Here is an 18373-nt window from a genome sequence, read left to right as displayed (position 1 = left end):
CCTCTCAAACCAATATTATAACATTTGCCTAATAGTACTTTATGGTCTACCGTATCAAAAGCTTTTTTGAGATTCAGGAATGTGCAAACAGACATAACGGATTTATCAGATAATTTTTGTCGCAAGAGTTCAATCAGAAACAAAACAGCGTCAACTGTACTTTTTTTGGCCCTGAAACCAAACTGGGAGCTTGAGAGCAGATTAAATTTCACTAGAAAAAGAGATAATTCTTCTCTGAAGCAATTTCTCGAAGATCTTTGCTATCGTTGGTAATAAGGAAATAGGCCTAAAATTTGATGGTATACTCTTATCTCCAGATTTGTGAAGTGGGAAAACTTTTGCAATTTTAAGACAATCAGGAACACGCCAAGATTGAAACATTCATTGAACCGTTTTGAGAGAAAAAAGAATTTTAACTTCTCGCGTGCAATTGCTCATTTTGTGTTATTATTTTGCTTGGCGTTTTCACTCATTAAGCTGGAGCTGATAGTTTTCTGCTCCACAAATTCTGTATTATATTTTTTGTGGAATTTTATGGTCTTGCCAGCTAGAGCCTCTAATCTATCTTATATTGCTAGACTTTGTAAATTTGATGCTTCTATTTTTGCACCGTGGGGTCTTACTTGACCCCTTGGCTTGAGTTGAAAATGAACAGATTTTAATATTAGCGTTTTTTCCATCTGAGATCTTTAGTTTATTTTATCCCCCAACTTGAAATAATTCGAGTCTCTTGGTTCTGCGAAATATTTCTTTTGAAAAGAAAACTTTCTTGCGTTATATTGCGATTTGAAATTCTCAGGAAAAGAGATAAGATGCAACTTTTCGATAAGATTTGTACTCAAATCAAAGAAGCAATTTTGGATTGTTGTCTACGTTACAAATCTTGAGTTTCCATGAATTTTTCAACGATTGATTCGTATTTATCAGTACAAAAGAAAAGAAGCCCGTTTTTGAGAGAATAAAAGAGAAAAAAAAAAGTGTTATATGTTCCAATTTTCCTGAGCATTACACGAGGGGGAAGGAAGGGGAGGGGAGGGAGATAAAAAGTAAATGAGCAAAGGAAACAAAACCGGATAGTTTTGAAATACGTTTAAATATTGAATGCTCTGTTTTTCAAACTGCTTTACCACCTGCTCCATTTGGACAATTTTACCTCTTTAATTTCACAAAGTTTATATTGGTACTAGTTAAAATGTCCTCACTGATATTTGGCGACAAAGGAACAACAAGGCGGCTCGGTAATGCCCGATGGCATATAAGGTTCCGACCCCGCCCATCCACAATGTTGGCATAATTGTCTACCAAATGAGGAAGAGATAAAAAACCCTAAAATTATTTTTTTGGGAATCCCAAAAAAAAACCCAAAAAAGCCTAAGCATTTTTTCAAAAAAAATTGTGTATGAACGATAAGATAGCCTCCAAATCAAAGAACTCCGTGGAGTAAAAATTGAAACATTAGATTGTTCGTCTAGGTATCAATCAGTTTGAACAAAATTGACAGAATTTTTGTTTGGAATTTCTAGTTCTCCTGCATTTACAGTTTTTCTGTTGTTATTGGCTGGGGAGATTGACCTTTGTTGTCAAGGTTTTGCAAAACAATTTAATAATCCTTAATTATTGAATTGTTTGCCTGGTGAAATGCAATTATCTTTTTGTTGAGGAGACCACATTTTAAAAAATTTCTGGCAATTTAGACGCTGGAATGCAAAAAGCCGGCTCTGAGGTGAAATTCTTGTTTAGCCATTCTGGACGAGAATTTTGTTTAAAGTTAGCAATGTTTACGCTAGAAAAGTATTTTTGTGCGCTTGAATCTATTGTTGATTTTCCATAATTCGTTCTACTTTATCGCTAATGCAAGTAATCTGCGAAGCACCAAAAATCTAGTGCCGCTAGGTTGTCTACGGAAGTTTGAGGATTTTTACGATTGAAAACACGTCTACTTTCAATTCCAAAGTTGAGGTATAGCCAAAAGACTGACTTTCAATCCACAACTGCCATGGTTTTTCCTCAAATTGAAATTGAATTCCTTCTTTGATAATTCATTGACATTTGTTCTGCCAGTTCATGTTCTGCTCTGCGTACTTTGCGTTACATTCGCATTCTGATTGGGCTGAAGATCCTTGAATTGTCTTCTCGTAGAAACGAGCCCAAGGTTATTGATGAGGGGGGGGGGGGGGTGGGTTTCTCCCTAAAAGCGGGCTTAATTTTGTGTGTTCTGGTGTGACGCGTTTGTATAATTTGCGCACTACTCCGTGGTGCAAGACCACCATAAGCAAATTATTTGCGAGCTTCGCAAAGCGAAGTCCTCTATCGCTTAGTTTACTTCAAAAAATTGTAGAGTGGGAACAAGAAATTGAATTAAGCAACCGTACTGAGATGCAAAATTGAAGAGGTCGGTTGTTTGGTTTACCAAGCAAGTGAACAAAAAGTGAACTGACAATTATATCAGCAGATCGGAAAGTTAAACCAACGAAATAATGTACTGACAATTGAAATAACTCTAGGAAAGTAGGAGGATAGGAAGATTAACTAAATTTAACATCAAACAAGATTTACTGCACTATTTTTGAGCCTATAGGTGACAATAGGCAAGGAAACAGTTTTGAGAGCTGCCAACAGTAAGCTTCAAACTGTTTTTCGAGGCTAAGTTAGTGAAAACAAAAAATACATGGCTAGAAACGGCTCACCTTTTGAAAACTTCAACTCTTCTGTTTGCGATGCAAGGGAATGAATTCGACAGCGCTGATATGTTTTCAAAAAAAATAACATAGCACCAAAACTAACGCTGGCAAGAAAAATTACCCAAAAAGATATATTTTTGCTTCAAAGAGCATATCTCTATGTATCAAACAGATCTGATTGTGATCTGATTGCTGTCGTCATCTTTAGCAATCCGATTCTGCGGTCTCAAACGGACCAGATCCGAATCTTCAATGTTTTCATTTTGTTAGTTGTGGGGATCGTGAATATAGACTAAAACCAACTATTTATGATTTGAGAGAGTTTATCGTATCGCAAATTGGATCTCTTCCGTTTGAGCCCCCCAGTTAAAGAGTACGCGCCATTACATAGTAAATCATTATGGCACGTGTGTTTGGGGGGGGGGGCGCAAATAATATGCACCCACTAAGCTGGGGGGGGGGGGGAGCACAAACGGAAAATTGCCCTCTTCAGTAGGAAATTTTAACAGTAAAACTTGCTTTAAAAATGTTTTAACGGAGTTTTTGCTCGATCAACACAAGAAAGTACCCGTTAGTAGACAAATAGGAGCCTTCAAATCCTATTTTTACCTATGAAAACGAACAGCCACAATTTGAAGATTATTATATTAATAACAATGCTGATTAATTTATTTAAATTTTTGAAGCATGTAGATATTTAACCTCAGGGTTATAGTCTGAGTTTCGAATTTACATGTTTCAAAAAAAGAAAACATCCCGCAAATCAAGTACCATGCAAAAAATGAGATCTTTTTGGCTAAAAATGTTAATGGATAATTGAGGTCAAAATATAAAATCTATTCTGTTCCGACCCCCCCCCCCAGTGATTTTATGCCCTGAGTTACAAATTATGGGTCTTTCCCATTATACCCTCTCGAGCTTAGTGGTCAGATATATCTGTACTCAGGTATATCAGTTATAAACTACAGCCCCCCCCCCCCCCCAATCATGGTAATTACACCATAATGGGGGGGGGGGTGTATAATCTCCTGGGGGGGGGGGGGGGCGATAATGGGAAAGACCCCAAATTATGTAATAACTCGTTACCATGTACAAATTTGCACCATACCCTCTGTGTGCGTTCAACAATGGTCTGCGTCATAAACGAGGACAAACGAAAACCTCGACCTGAGCTCGTGCGCGCCTGGGGTAAAAGATATTTGCCCACTAAGCTGGGGGGCAAAAACAGAGCAGAGTCAAAACAAATTAAGAGTCAAAGGTCACGTAAAATTAAAACGCGGCAAAAGTTTGGTTGTTGATCGCAACCGCAAAAAATCAATCATTCATCTCAAATTTGTTACACGAGACAAATTTCCCAGCTCTTTTGTTTGAAAATGAAAAGAATGAATTTTATTTCAGCCAAATGTTTCCACTACATTGCCTTTTTGTCTGCAATTTCAACTGCATTTGGTTAGTTTTCGATTCTGGTTTAAATCTTAACAATTATGAAAGAACAGCTCTTTTTACGATGAAATATTATCGGGTCTTTCCCATTATAGCCCCCCTTATGGTATATTTACCATGATGGGGGGGCTATAGGTTATCTTACCACTAAGCTGAGGTGGGGGGGGGGCTGTAATGGGAAAGACCCATATTATCTACAGAGAGCCTCGTGACATCAATTTTCCCATCTATTTTGTCCAACCCCCTCCCTTCCCGCGGGTGATTTTACGGGATCTTTAACGTTGGTGCGCACCCCACTCCCGCAGCTTCAAGGGTGCAAAATATTTGTACCCCCAAAGCCCAGACCGCCCAGACCCACGTACCATATTTTACATAAACTGCTTCCTATAATGAAAAAATTAATAGAAATAAAAAATTAAAGAATTTCACTAAACTTTGAGATCTATTCTGTCTCCCCTCCCCCCCAACTTCTTTCATAAACCCCAGTTACAAATTATGTGTTGTTATATAGCACGTTACTATGTAAAAGTAGTGCACCTAGGTCTGGGGGGTCAAAAAGCATATATTCCGACTAAGCTGGGGGGAGGGGGGGGGGGGCAAAACAGAATAGATCACATATGGGTTATAGTTGGGAAAATCATGCGCTAGTGACATCTAAATGTTGAAACTTGTAACTCGGTAAAAAAGTGGGGTCTTTCCCATTATAGCCCCCCCCCCATGAAATTATAGCCCCCCATTATGGTATTATTACCGTGTTTGGGGGGGTATAGGTTATCTAACCACTAAGCTGGGGTGGGGGGCTATAATGGGAATTACCCCAAAAATGCATCGGCAACGTTGGTGAATACATTCGTTTGAATATCAATTTTTGGGTCTTTCCCATTCTGTTTATAGTCCCCACTATGATAAAAGTACCACGATTTGGTGGTCTTGGTTTATATACCCAAAATTTCTCGTTAGATGGTGTTTTGAGATATCCATATCCCACTTGCCAAAATTACTCACCCCGAAGAGTAAAATTATTTGTCAAAATTTTAAAACAGCAAGATCCGAAAAAAAAACAAATTGATTTGATGTTGGAATCAATTTTACTGCTCGATGACAATCGTTGCATTCCATATCAGTAAAACGACTACTGCTTGATTGTATCCATTCTAAACTCTTTCTCTGAAATTTTTCCTTTTGCCTGAAAATAATTTTAGTCGTTTACCAAATATATGATCCAGAAAACAAGACCGATACTATGTAACTATTGACTAGATTGCATTTTACTGACATTTTTGCTTTTGGAGTTGAAGTATGTGAACTGTCTTTCCTGTGAGATGGTTTCATTGGTGGGAAGAAGCGAGCCTTGCTTGTTTTAATTTGCGAGGAAACTTTCTTATTTTTAATTTTATCGATATTGAAGTTTAACAGATTTTCCTTGCTCCAAACAGCATTTTCAAAATATTTTTACAAATGCAAATTTTTGTTCAAGTGCTGCTGATTTTTGTTTCATCCGCGTATAAATAGCAATTATTTTGAGTAGACGAATTTAAAAAACGGATATATATATATATATATATATATATATATATATATATGTGTGTGTGTGTGTGTGTGTGTGTGTGTGTGTGTGTGTGAGTGTGTATCTGATTTTTAAATTCGCCTACTCGAAATAAATGTCAATGATTGCTTTTTTTACGCGGATGAAAAAATCAGCAGCACTTGAACAAAAATTTGCAGTTGAAAAATTATTTTGAAAATGCTTCTGATTGTTTGGAGCAAGGAAAATCGGTTAAACTTCAATATCGATAAATTTAAAAATGTGCAAATTTTCCTCACAAATTAAAACAAGCAATGCTCGTGTAAACGGTCCGTAACCGTTTAGCCCCCCAATCCTTCCCCTTGTTATTTAGTTCAAATTTGTTGAGTTCATATTCATAATCGCTGTAAAAGTCATATCTTTAACTTTGATTTTTCATGACTTTCAATGCCAAACCTTTTTATTCATTATCATACATGAGTTTCATCGTGCCACACTTAACTTTGATAGTAAATGCGGGTATAAACCACACCTTTGTATACAGCCCCCCCCCCTATTACGGTATGTTTACCATGATTGTGGGGCTGTAAGTTATCTGACCAATAAGCTGGGAGTTATAATGAGAGACCCGATTTTTCTATTAAACAGATATAAAATCGAATCCCTAGTTATTTCCTATGAACAGGGTGTTTGAACTGACAAGCATCAGCAGCAAATAAAGCCATCCTTACAGACCCATCTCACCCCCTGCTTAGTGGTCATATTATGTAGAGACCCAAGGAAAATACCCCCTACCCCCTCCCCCAAGGTCGACTTTATAAGTCTTTTCATAAAGTCGACCTTTCAACTAGAGGGCTATGGTGTCGTTTGAATGCTTGGATCTTTTCCGTTTGTGCCCCCCCCCCAGCTTAGTGGGCGCATATTATTTGCACCCCCCAAGACGCACGTGTAATATTTTACATAATGATTTACTATGTAATGGCACGTCCCCCAGTGTTCTTTATGCCCCTCAATTTCATGTTTTATGTTGCTATATAGAACGTTAGTATGTAGAAAATAAGACGTGCACACAGCGTAAAAAAGTATGTCTACTAAGCTGGTGGAGGGGGGGGGGGGCAGAATAGATCCGAAGAATCTGACCCTTGAAATTCTGGCACTCCAGATATCGGCGTGTTAAACATTGCTCAACAATTTCGTCCTACATAATATTAAAAGACCCACAAGTTTTTAAATGCCAGATGCCTGTAGTTCTGTACTCTGCTATGACAAATTTTACTGCAAAACAGTGCCGAATAATGAAACATGCAAGTTGGGTTCTCAGCTAACGTAACTTTAAAACTCTGGCTTAAATCTTGGACGGGGTTTGCCGACAAAGACCAAATGGATCTAATCTCTCCCCCCCCCCGTATTTTTTATGACCCCCAGTTACAAATTATGTGTTGTTATATAGCACCTTACTATGTAAAAAATGCACGTTCGCCTGGGGGTCATAAAACATATATCCCTGGGGGTCATATAATCTGGGGAGGGGGGGGGGGGGGGCAAAGCGGAATCTTTTTAAATTTGAAAGTTCAGAATTTAATTTGAAAGTTCAGAATTTTCAAAAAGTTGATAGAAGTCAACTTCTGACTTTAGGCTCTTCTGGTATTTTAACCTATGGCAGCGGCAAGGAATATTATGATTTAAGTCATTGATTTTGATGCAAAGATTATCTGCAACGATTTTCCTGATCTATTCCGTTGGTGCCCCCCCCCCCCCAAATACGTTATGCACCCCCAAATTGCATAGTATTTCATTATGTAATAGTATGCCACGTGGGTCTGAGGGTACAAACAATATGAACCCACTACGCTGGAGCCGGTGGGGGAGAAGGGGGGGGGGGTGAGTTGAGAGGGGGGCACAAAAGGAAAAGATGAGTCAGTTGCGATGCGTTATTCTAAGAGTCATATACTGTTTTGTGAGTACTGATAAACCTTGTACGTGTATGTGGTCTAAAAAGTCTTCGATTGGAAGCAATCTAGAAGAAAGTCGTCTTCAAAAATTTTCTGGGAGCGGGAAAATTGCTCTTTTTGCTGTTAAAGTTACTCAGTTTTGTCAAAGAGGAATTTACATGTACTTTGTGATACAAAACTATTTTGAAAAGTTAGACATGATGCAATTCAGACTGGTAGAAGTAGTAATTTCCATAGTCTCGATGTCAGTACTTTTCATTACTGTTGGTAAGTGAGTTCACGTTTCTTTCCCCAAAGTAACCCCTCAGGCCAACAATTACCCACCCACGTACCCTAACCCACCCCCTGATCCCCTAACCACTTAACCCGCTGAACCCAACCCCTTAACCCCATCATCCCCGCCCCCTAGTACGCCCTTTTCTACCCGGGCCGAGGAATTTGGCCAAAGTTATGTAAGATCAGCGGCAACTAGCGTTGACAAATTGGAAAATTCACCGCAATTTTCTTAAATAAATTTGCGTTGAATGCGTTGAATTTGAAGACAAAAATTCAACGCATTCAACGCAAAATTATGTAAGAAAATTGCGGTGAATTTTCCAATTTGTCCGCTGATCTTACATAACTTTGGCCAAATTCCTCTGCCCGGGTATCGAACCCCCCCCCCCCCCCCCCCCGATGCCACAGTCGCAATTGATGATGCCCCATTATAGCCCCCCTCCCCAAGAAAATACAGCCCCCCCCCCCCCCTATTATGGTATGTTTACCATGATTGTGGGGCTGTAAGTTATCTGACCAATAAGCTGGGAGTTATAATGAGAGACCCGATTTTTCTATTAAACAGATATAAAATCGAATCCCTAGTTATTTCCTATGAACAGGGTGTTTGAACTGACAAGCATCAGCAGCAAATAAAGCCATCCTTACAGACCCATCTCACCCCCTGCTTAGTGGTCATATTATGCAGAGCCCCTAGGAAAACACCCCCTCCCCCAAGGTCGACTTTATAAGTCTTTTCATAAAGTCGACCTTTCAACTAGAGGGCTATGGTGTCGTTTGAATCCTTGGATCTTTTCCGTTTGTGCCCCCCCCCCCCCCCAGCTTAGTGGGCGCATATTATTTGCACACCCCCAAGACGCACGTGTAATATTTTACATAATGATTTACTATGTAATGTCAGGTGCTCTGTAACTGGGGGCGCATAACGTACTGGGGGGGGGGGGCACAAACGGAAAAGATCCGAATCCTTTTACCCTTTTCAGTCTTGGGCACAGACATTGAGCTGGAAAGACGCGCCAGTTCAGCAGAAGAACTAGCCAGTGCCAAGATTCATCTAGGCAAGAACTGTAAATGGGAAACACTTAGTAAGTAAACTGTTCGTCTAGCTTCTACTTTAGAAGACTTTTTGGGTCTTTCCCCATTATAATTTGGGTCCCATTATTTGGGTATTTCGCCGTCGTACCCTAGTTGAGAAATTTTGGGTTAGAAAACGTAAGAAACCGTCGGTATCGTCGTTTTTTCTAGCCAAAAACGACGAAAGTCCTTACGATTTTTCGTCGGTATCGTCGTTTTTGTTTGGTATTATTAATATAAGAACGACAATTTCTTACGTTTGAAACCGAATTTACCAAATCTGGCTAAACCGAACATGCCAAATCTTGCAAAAGCGAACATACCGAAGCCTTCTTACGTTCCAGACCGAACAAACCGGCAACTTCTTCCATATGAAACCGATCATACCGAACAAACCAAACATGCCCATTTCTTACGTAGAAAACCGAACATACCGAACGTTTCTTGCGTCGTTTTTGTTCGATCTTCTCAACTAGGGTAAACCACGTGAACTTGGCTGCCTATTTTTCAATCTACCCTCTTCAGAATAAGGAATAGAATATTATTCATATATTCATAGGTCGCCAGAATCTGACGAAGTCATTTTCATTAGTTGAGAACCGCGTAGCAGTTCAGTTTGAGATGCAAGCCAGATTTTCGAAGTGACATAACACATAAACTTGCTTGAAGCAAGATTATCTGTATTTAAACATTGTGACATTCTGGTAAAAATTTTGGGATCTATTCTGTACCCCCCCCCCCCGTGTTTTTATGACCCCCGGTCGTTTACAAATTATATGTTGTTATATAGCACGTTACTATATAAGAAAAAAACACGTGCGCCTGGGGGTCATAAAAAATTTATTCCCACTAATCTGGGGGAGGGGAGCAAAACAGAATAGATCCCTAATCTGCTTTATCCGCTATACTGTATATTAACGTCGCAATACCTGATACTCGAGCAATTCAAAAAATTAATTGTTCAGCTTCACCGAATAACAAGATTGCATTCAAGGTTGAAATAATCAAAAAACTTTTTGAGATTTTGTTGATAACTCACAGCAGAAATCAAGTTTAGCTGTTCTAACTCCCACAAATTATAGTCCTTTTACTTGGCTCTGCTGCTGCTCTGCTGCAAAGTTTTAACTTAATCTGGATCTTTTCCGTATTGTGCCCCCCAGTACGTTATGCGTCCCCCCGTTACCGAGCACGTACCATTACATAATAATTCAATTGGTAAAAAAATGGCACTCGCGTCTAGGGAGTGCAAATAATATGCATCCACTGAGCTGGGGCGCAAATGGAAAAGATCCCTTAATCTTAAAATTGATTATGGGAAAAACGGCAACTACTTCTAATGTAAATAAAAAGTAAAAAATCTTTTCAAAATTTGAATTTAGCAAGTATGCTTATTGAATGTTTTCAATTAGAGCAATATCCAACTGGAATAAAAAGTAGTTATATGTCAGCAAGACGGGGGTAAAAAGACATAACTATGTATAAAGATTACGTATTGCCTATTTTCATCGATTTTCAAAAAACGTACCTAAAAAAGAATATGAGTACAACAGACCTGACATCTTATCATAATTAACCAGGTGTACTTATCCTAATTACCCCAGGGAAAAGCATCTTAGTTGGAATTTCCGCTCTAATGCACTTCAACTCATCTTATCTACTTAATAAAATTGATCTGCTGAACTTTTGCTTTCAAAATTTTCATTTAAGCATAACTTTTTCAAATATCAAACTTATTTAAAATTTTCGGTTATTAAGGAAGTTTTGTTTCAAAAAATTTCAAATTATCGTAAATTTTTCATAAAAATTCTTTGAAAATTCAATTTTTCAAACTTTTCTACTCCTGATGTTGTTGAAGTATGCAAAAAAAAACAATTTTAGGTAGTTTTTGGCAGTTTCAGGTTTCTTTCTCAAAAAAACCGAAAAAGTAAACAAATTTTTCAGATACTGTTTTTCTAAAACTCGATTAGAGTTTTTTAACACAGATTTCAAAGAAAAATACTGAAGCGAAGAAAACTATCAGTGAAGTTTTTGGTTTTTTTCGTAGTTTCAGTTTCTGAAAGCTGCAACTGAACGTTACAGTACAACTTTAGAGGGCATTTGTCGGAGTTGAATTGAAAGGTGGTAATTTCACGGTCAATTATAAATTAGAGGTTTGGGGTTTTTGCAGTTTTAGGTTCTCAAAGCTCAAACTACAAATTAATTTCTTCGAGAATGGTATGCTATATCAACTGTCTATATGTTGTTTTTAAACAAAGAATTTGATAGTGCTTTTTTAACCCTAAGAAGTTATAGGTTTTGGTTTTACGGAGTTTCAGCTTCTGAAAACGCAGAATCAAGTGGACATGATTTAAAAATCTTGAAAAAAGGACAGTATTGTATTTTTTGAAGCTATAAATTGTAAAACTTAAAACTTCAAATTTTTATGGAATTTTTTTTACAGTACATCTCTATAGCGTAGTTTTTAACGCAGAATTCAATGGGCTTTTTTTCTAAATCTTGAAGAGAGAATAAAGTTTTATTTTTTTGAAACTTAGATTCTGTAACTTGAAAGAAAAAATTTCTGCCAAAAAACACCCAATTCTTGCAAAAACTCAATTTTTGAAAAAATACCATTTCTTGCTAAAAAATACCCAATTCTCGGCAAAAAACACCCAATTCTTGCCAAAAACATCAACTGTTGTCGAAAAACGCCCAGTTGTTTCTAAAAATTCCTATTTATTACTAAAAACTACCCAATTATTGCAATAAAATTCCAAATTTTTGGCAAAAGTACACAATTCTTGTCAAAAATACCTAATTCTTGCCAAAAACTACCCAATTTTGGGCAGAAATTACCCAATTCTTTGCAAAAATTATCCAGTTCTTGTCAAAAAAACACAATTCTTTGCAAAAAACTCAATTCTTGACAAAATGTACTAAATTTTTGTTAAAAAATACCCTATTCATGCCAAAAATACCGCATTATTACCAAAAATAACCCAATTATTAGCAAATAAAAAACACCAATTCTTTTAAAAAAAAAACATTTCATTGTTGCCAAAAATGCACAATTCTCGGCAGAAATTAACCACTTCTTGGCAAAAATTACACATTTCTTGACACAAAACATCCAATTAATTGCCAAAAGTTCCAAATCTTGCCAAAAACACAAAAACCTTGCCAAGCAGAACTAATTCTATTTCTAGTCCAGAATTACAGTTTTTACCAAAAAATACCCAATTCTTACCAAAATCTAGTACAATTTGCCTAAAATATCTAATTCCTGCCAAAAATAACCAAGTTCAAGCAATAACTTCTCTAATTTGCCACACGAAAACACACAAATCTTGCCAAAAACTAACCATTTACCAAAAAACACCCATTTTCACCACAAAGTAGCTATATCTTGTCAAAAATAACTAAAATCTGCCCATTTTTCTTCAACTGTTAAAAATTACCCAAATTATAGGCAAAAAAAAACAAACTTTTATACAATTTTTATCTAAAATATGAAAAATTACAAAATCCTGCCATCGTCTGTATTATTTTAAATTCTTCCCGAAAATCCTATTTCCTAGTGACCTTACAAACATCACCATTTGACGTCTTCCTTTGTCCAGACGAATCTTCTCAGGTGATCGATATAGGTTTAATGATTTCAAATTCGTACGAATTAGTTACTAATGTCCAAAATTGGTCATAAAATGTACCAGTTTAATAAAAGCAATTTAACAATTTTTCCTGCTAACTTCACAATTACGGAAAAAAAGTGCTCTCATTCTTGTGGGGAGGTTACTGACCTCTTTATAACAAGTTTTAGTTCAAGTACGTTGTTTGATTGCCGCAACTACAGATATCAGGTATTGCATGGGGTCAGGTTACTGAAACCATGTGAGCAAAGTTTATTCCATACGACTTACGAAATGATTATTCTTACTCTATCAAAGCATGCCCAGCTAACGTGAATGAAATCCTACTCATAAAATTGTACTAATTTCGTCACAATTTTGTCATAATGATAACAATTTTTATTATAGTAATCATACAAAAGTTCACTTCATCGTGCTACTTTTGCTTTTGTTCAACTCCCCGATCATATCTAGCTCTTGTTCTACTCTTGAGACAATTTTAATCTCCATTTGTTACAAACCCTAGTTGTCAACTAAAAACCGAGGAAAACGTGGTTCGGCTCCGTAGTTGATCCTCCGTTTTCAATTCCCATGCAGCTTCTGGTCTTCATTATTGCGATAGAGAAGTTGCCTGAAGTCTCTATGCCATTCAAAACAGACATTTGTAGACTTATAAAAGAACCACAACGAAAATACAACTTTAAACGTCTCAGAAAACACGGAACTAACCAGATCAGTTCGTGCGCACTTCTGTGATTACGAGTTGTTCTATTGACCAATGTATAAAATTCAACAAGGATTTCTTGGAGAAGAGAGGAAATTTAAATTTTTGTGGTGTGTATCTGACGAATTTGAAAATTTTCAGGAGCAGAAACCTGATCGAGGTTGAGACCAGCGAGAAAATTGGTCATTGACATAGTATTATTGCAAGCATAGAAGAAGAGAACGCACTTGACCCCAAGTTTGGCAACAAAAAATTAGACAAGGCAGTCCCCTTTTCGTGTTTTCCTACAGAAACTGGACAACATACAATGAAAGAAGTACACGGAACATCGACTGTTGAAAATACCTCACTCAAGTCTGCCAGAACCATCCTTAGTACAATAGTCAATGAATATTCAGATTACCCAGATCATATTTTCTCTGATTAGGCAAGTGAAAAAATATCTGAAAAAAATTCCCTCAAATCTGAGCAACAGCGTATTGTACACAAAAGAATGTCAAGAGAAGGGCTCCTGATAGCAAAAACCCTGAAAGTGGGAAGTGAAAAATCAGATGCTGATGAAAACGAAGAGAAAATGTGTCCTCCCCCGTTCAAATTGAGACGAGCAGCTGAGTTATTTAGTGACACAAAATAGCCGCCTGAAACTTTGTTCCTTTGAGTGAAATTTTCTTATATTTCTTGTGTAATTTCAGATCTAAAATTAGCATTTAACCAGATATCTAGTTGACTGGTTTTTTCGTATTGTTCTGTTTTTACACTCAGAAAAAGCTGAAATTCATGTATGCTTTAGAATTGATACTTTGATACTAATGCTTAATTGAGTTTTTAAAATGCATTTTTAAATTAATTTCTATTAATAGCTCAATTTAGCATTTTTATTTATGTCAAAAAAATGCTCTTTTTCTAACAACTTTTTTAAAGGCTGGTTAACAACGGTTAACGTCGAAAAAATTGTTTTTATAATATCTATTTTCTCAAAAACGCAGGTTTTGTTGGCTTGTGCAATACACTCCCCGCCGCTGGTTTAAGTCATTTGATAAAAATGCTCTTGATGCTCGCCGCGAAGGAGATCAGAACAGAAAGTCAACTGTCGTTGGAGAGACTATGAAGTTGAAAGGAAATAGACTGGTTCATCTGGTTATCAAGTAATAGACTGCGGTCGACATACGAATACAAAATAGGTGAAAGCTTCTCACGTGGACAATTTTATTAACAACAGGTTTTGTATTCAACAGTACAAACAACAGTGGGAAGCAAACAACAATGAGCAACACATTTCTTTTTTATCATCCTGCACGCCAAACTTACAATGTTGCAATTTAAAAGCAATTTCTTCTCCTCTTTCTGCAATCCAAACAAAACTGAGTGGATTGACACGGATACTGATATCCTTTACATGGCACTTAGTGGGGAAAACCTTGACAAAATCATTCGACCAGAAAAGCGATTACTGTGTCACTGGATGATGCAAAGCGATTGCAGTGATAATTTCGGAGCCAATTCCAGCAGCAATTTTTCCCACGAGTGTCTTGCAATATGCACGCTGCTTTTGATAAGAGATTATCTAGTCTTTTAAAGAGAAATTTCTGGTAGAGAATTTTTAGATAAAAATAAATATACAAATCATTAATTATAGAATATACATTTTTTTTAAAATGTTGAAAAATATTTGCATCATTTTTTTTTGTTTTGAAAAAAATTATACAAAACTAATTTTTATTTTGAATTGTCGTTTTTTTTACATAAGGTTTTCATATAAAATGTAAATTTTGATGTTTTTTTTATTTTTTGTTTTTCCATTTGTCAGTTTTTGAAGTCTTTTTCATGAAAAAATTTTCAATTTATTATTTCTTTGAAAAAAATTGTTTATCTAAAATAAATTTTCCTTCAAAAATTTTTTTAATGTTTTTGAAAAAAAATGCTAAGTCTTTTTTGTAAAATTTTTAAATTTAATTTTTTTGAAAATGTTTTTGATCAAACTTTTTCTGTTCAAAAAATTCATTTTTTTAGGTAAAGTTTTCAACAAAAATACTGTTTTTGTTGTTCATATCTCTATTTTTCCATTTTATAGTTTTTGAAGTTTTTTATGTAATTTTTTTAATTTAATTATTATTTTTTTGGAAAAAGTGTTTTACTAGAATAATGTTTCTTTCAAAAGTACCGTTTTTTAAATAAGGTTTTTAACAAACAATTCAATTTTTTGTTGTTTTTTATTTTTGTTTTTTTCCATTTTTCAGTTTCTGAAGTTTTTTAAGTAAAACTTTCAATTGAATTATTTTTAAAAATTTGTTTTTTCATAATGTTTTCATAATGTTTTTTCAAAAATTTTTAATGTTTTTTTCATGTAAAATTTACAATTTAATTATGTTTGAGAAAAATGTTATACTAGAAGATTTTTCTTTCGAAAATGTCGATTTTTACATAAGGTTTTAAACAAAAAATGGAACTTTTGTTACTTTTTTTTCTGTTTTCCTTTTTTTAGTTTTTGAAGTAGTTTATGTAAAATTTTCAATTGAATTATTTTCACCAAAATGTTGTTTTACTAAAATAGATTTTTTGCAAAAATGCCGTTTGTGTACATAATTCTTCCAACAAAAAAAAAGGTAAATTGTGATGTCTTGGATTTTTTGTTGCTCCATTTTTCAGTTGTTGAAGTTTTTCCATTTAAAAGTTTTAATTGAATTAAACTAAAAAAAGTGTTTCATTAGAATAGTTTCTTTTTCGAAAATGTCCATTTGTACATAATTTTGAACAAAAAAGTCAATTTTTGTTGTTTTTTTCTTTTTCTGTTTTTCCATTTTTCAGTTTCTCTGCCCGCCTAACGATCTTTCATTTCCGAACAACAACCACAGATGCACACTATGGATGCATTTGTTAAGAGACGGTGTGTAAATCAGAATTTCTTAAGAAGAATATGATATTACCTAAATGTAATTGTTTGAAATGAAAAAATTGTGGAAATAGTTTTGTCATCAAAAGCTTGATTTTCTATAGATTTCTGCAAAGTTTATCAATAAATTTTGCGTAATTGTAATATATTCTTTTTTACATTTTTCGAATTTTATAGAAAAATTTGCAAAAAAATTCTAAAACTCTAAAAGGGAAAAATAGAATAAGAAAAACATCAAAACTTACATTATTTGCAAAAAAACGTTATCTAAAAAACGACTTTTTTGAAAAAAAACAATTGTTTGAGAAAATACAAAATTTTTTCAAAAAAAAATTCAATTAAAAGTTTTACATTGAAAAACTTAAAAAACTAAAAACGGTAAAACAGAAAAACTCAATTAAGTATTAGTAATAAAGTATCAATTCAAAAGCATGCATGAAGTTCAGCTTTTTCTGAGTGTAAAACAGAATTTAAAAAACCAGTCAATTAGACATCTCATAAAATGCTAGTTTTAGATCTGAAATTATACTGCAAAAATAAACAAAGTTCCAGTCAAAAGGAAAAATTTCTCAGCTTGCTTTTTTTTGTAACCTTATAACTCAGCTGCTCGTCTCGATTTGCGCGATGCAGGACACATTTTGCCCTCGTTTTCATCACCATCTGATTTCTTAGTTCCCACTCTCGCAGGTTTTTGACAGCAGGGGCCATTTTTGACACCCTTTTGTGTACAATACGCCACCGGTTGCTCAGATTTGAGGGAAGTTTTTTCAGATATTTTTTCACTTGCCTCATTAGAGAAAATATGATCTTGGTTATCTGAACAATCATTGACTACTGTACTAAGGATGGTTCTGGCAGATTTGAGAGAAGTATTTCCATCAGTCGATGCTCCGTGTACTTCTGTCATTGTTCAGTTTCTGTAGAAAAACACGAAAAGCGGACTGCGTTGGCAAATTTTTTGTTGTCAATCTTGGGGTCAAGTGCCTTCTATTCTTCTATACTCGCAAAAATACTCTGTTAGTGACCCCATTTCCCACTCATCACAATCCCAATCAGGTTTCTGCTCCTGCAAAATTTCAAACTCGTCAGACACGCAACACAGGAGTTTTAAACGCCTCTCCTCCTCAAAAAATCCCAGTTGATTTTCAAGCATTTGTCTATAACTAACTTATAATCACAGAATTGCGCACGGACAGATATGCTTAGTTCTATGTTGTCTGAGACGTGTAAAGTTGTGTTTTCGTTGTGGTTCTTGTAGAAGTCTACAGTTGTCTGTTTGTATGGTACAGAGACTTCAGGCAAATTCTCGGTTGCATTATTGATGACCAGAAGCAACCTCGGAAATGAGAATGGAGGATCAGCTACGGAGGCGAACCAGGTTGTCCTCGGTTTATAGTTGACAATTGAAATCGAGAAAGTGAAGTGGTTCTTGATATTTTCGTTCAATTTCACAGATTTTGTCTTCATCTTCCAGCTTTTTTCTAAGACGGTTGAGCTCCTAAATATACGAGTTAATATGCTAGTTGCAAATGAGTACGATGACTATAATGGCTATTTATTCGTTTTTTTCTGTTTAATCTGTTTTAATATTTTATAACAGAAGTGACTTGCCTGGAACTGGAAATGGAAAGATGTTCTAAAGATGAAGAATCTTCACCGAAAGTTTTATAGTTGACAACTTAGGTTTGTAACAAAAGGAGATTGAAATTGTCTCAAGAGAAAAATAAAAACTAGCTATGCTTGAGGTGTTGAAGAAAAGGAACAGAAGTACATTGCATTGGACTTTTGTTTTGTACGTTTTAAAAAATAGACAACAAAATAACGCAATAGTGACGTATTTATTATGATAATGTGCGTAAGGCTTCCTTCACGTGAGCTGTGCATGCCTTTGATCAAGTAAGAACAATCATATTGTAAGTAATATGGATTTCACTTTAATCACATGAGTTGAGTGACCCCATGCAATACCTGGATAACCGTAGTTGCAGCAATCAAACGACGTAGTTTCAAAGAGGGCAGTGACCTCTCTACAAGAATAAGATCATTAATTAACCGTAATTGTGAAGATAGAAGGACAAAATTGATAAATTATTTTGATCAAACTGATCAGTCTGATTAATTTTGGACAATAGTAATTATTTCATACGAATTTGTGCTCAAAAAATCTAGATCGATCACCTGAGAAGATTCGTCGTGACAG

At 35.5% G+C, this 18373-nt stretch overlaps 1 protein-coding gene across 3 annotated transcripts in view; it reads left to right on the top strand.

The window, feature by feature from the left end:
* The first annotated feature begins 4003 nt into the window (after positions 1 to 4003).
* Positions 4004 to 18373, top strand: part of LOC142342487 (uncharacterized) — a 109364-nt gene continuing 94994 nt past the window's right edge. For 2 of the 3 annotated variants that reach the window (XM_075393830.1, XM_075393832.1), the window contains exons 1-2: positions 7730 to 7868; positions 8861 to 8962. In XM_075393830.1, the coding sequence (XP_075249945.1) occupies positions 7760 to 7868; positions 8861 to 8962 (211 nt within the window). In that variant the 5' untranslated portion in view covers positions 7730 to 7759. Of the gene's footprint in view, positions 4131 to 7729; positions 7869 to 8860; positions 8963 to 18373 lie in introns of those variants that run through there. The other variant, XM_075393833.1, reaches the window with a different exon arrangement.

The sequence above is a fragment of the Convolutriloba macropyga genome, chromosome 7 (genome assembly GCF_964194025.1).
Source record: "Convolutriloba macropyga chromosome 7, txConMacr16.3, whole genome shotgun sequence".
Lineage (NCBI taxonomy): Eukaryota > Metazoa > Xenacoelomorpha > Acoela > Convolutidae > Convolutriloba > Convolutriloba macropyga.
Note: the sequence above shows the minus strand (reverse complement) of the source record. Positions and strands in the feature narration are given on the sequence as shown.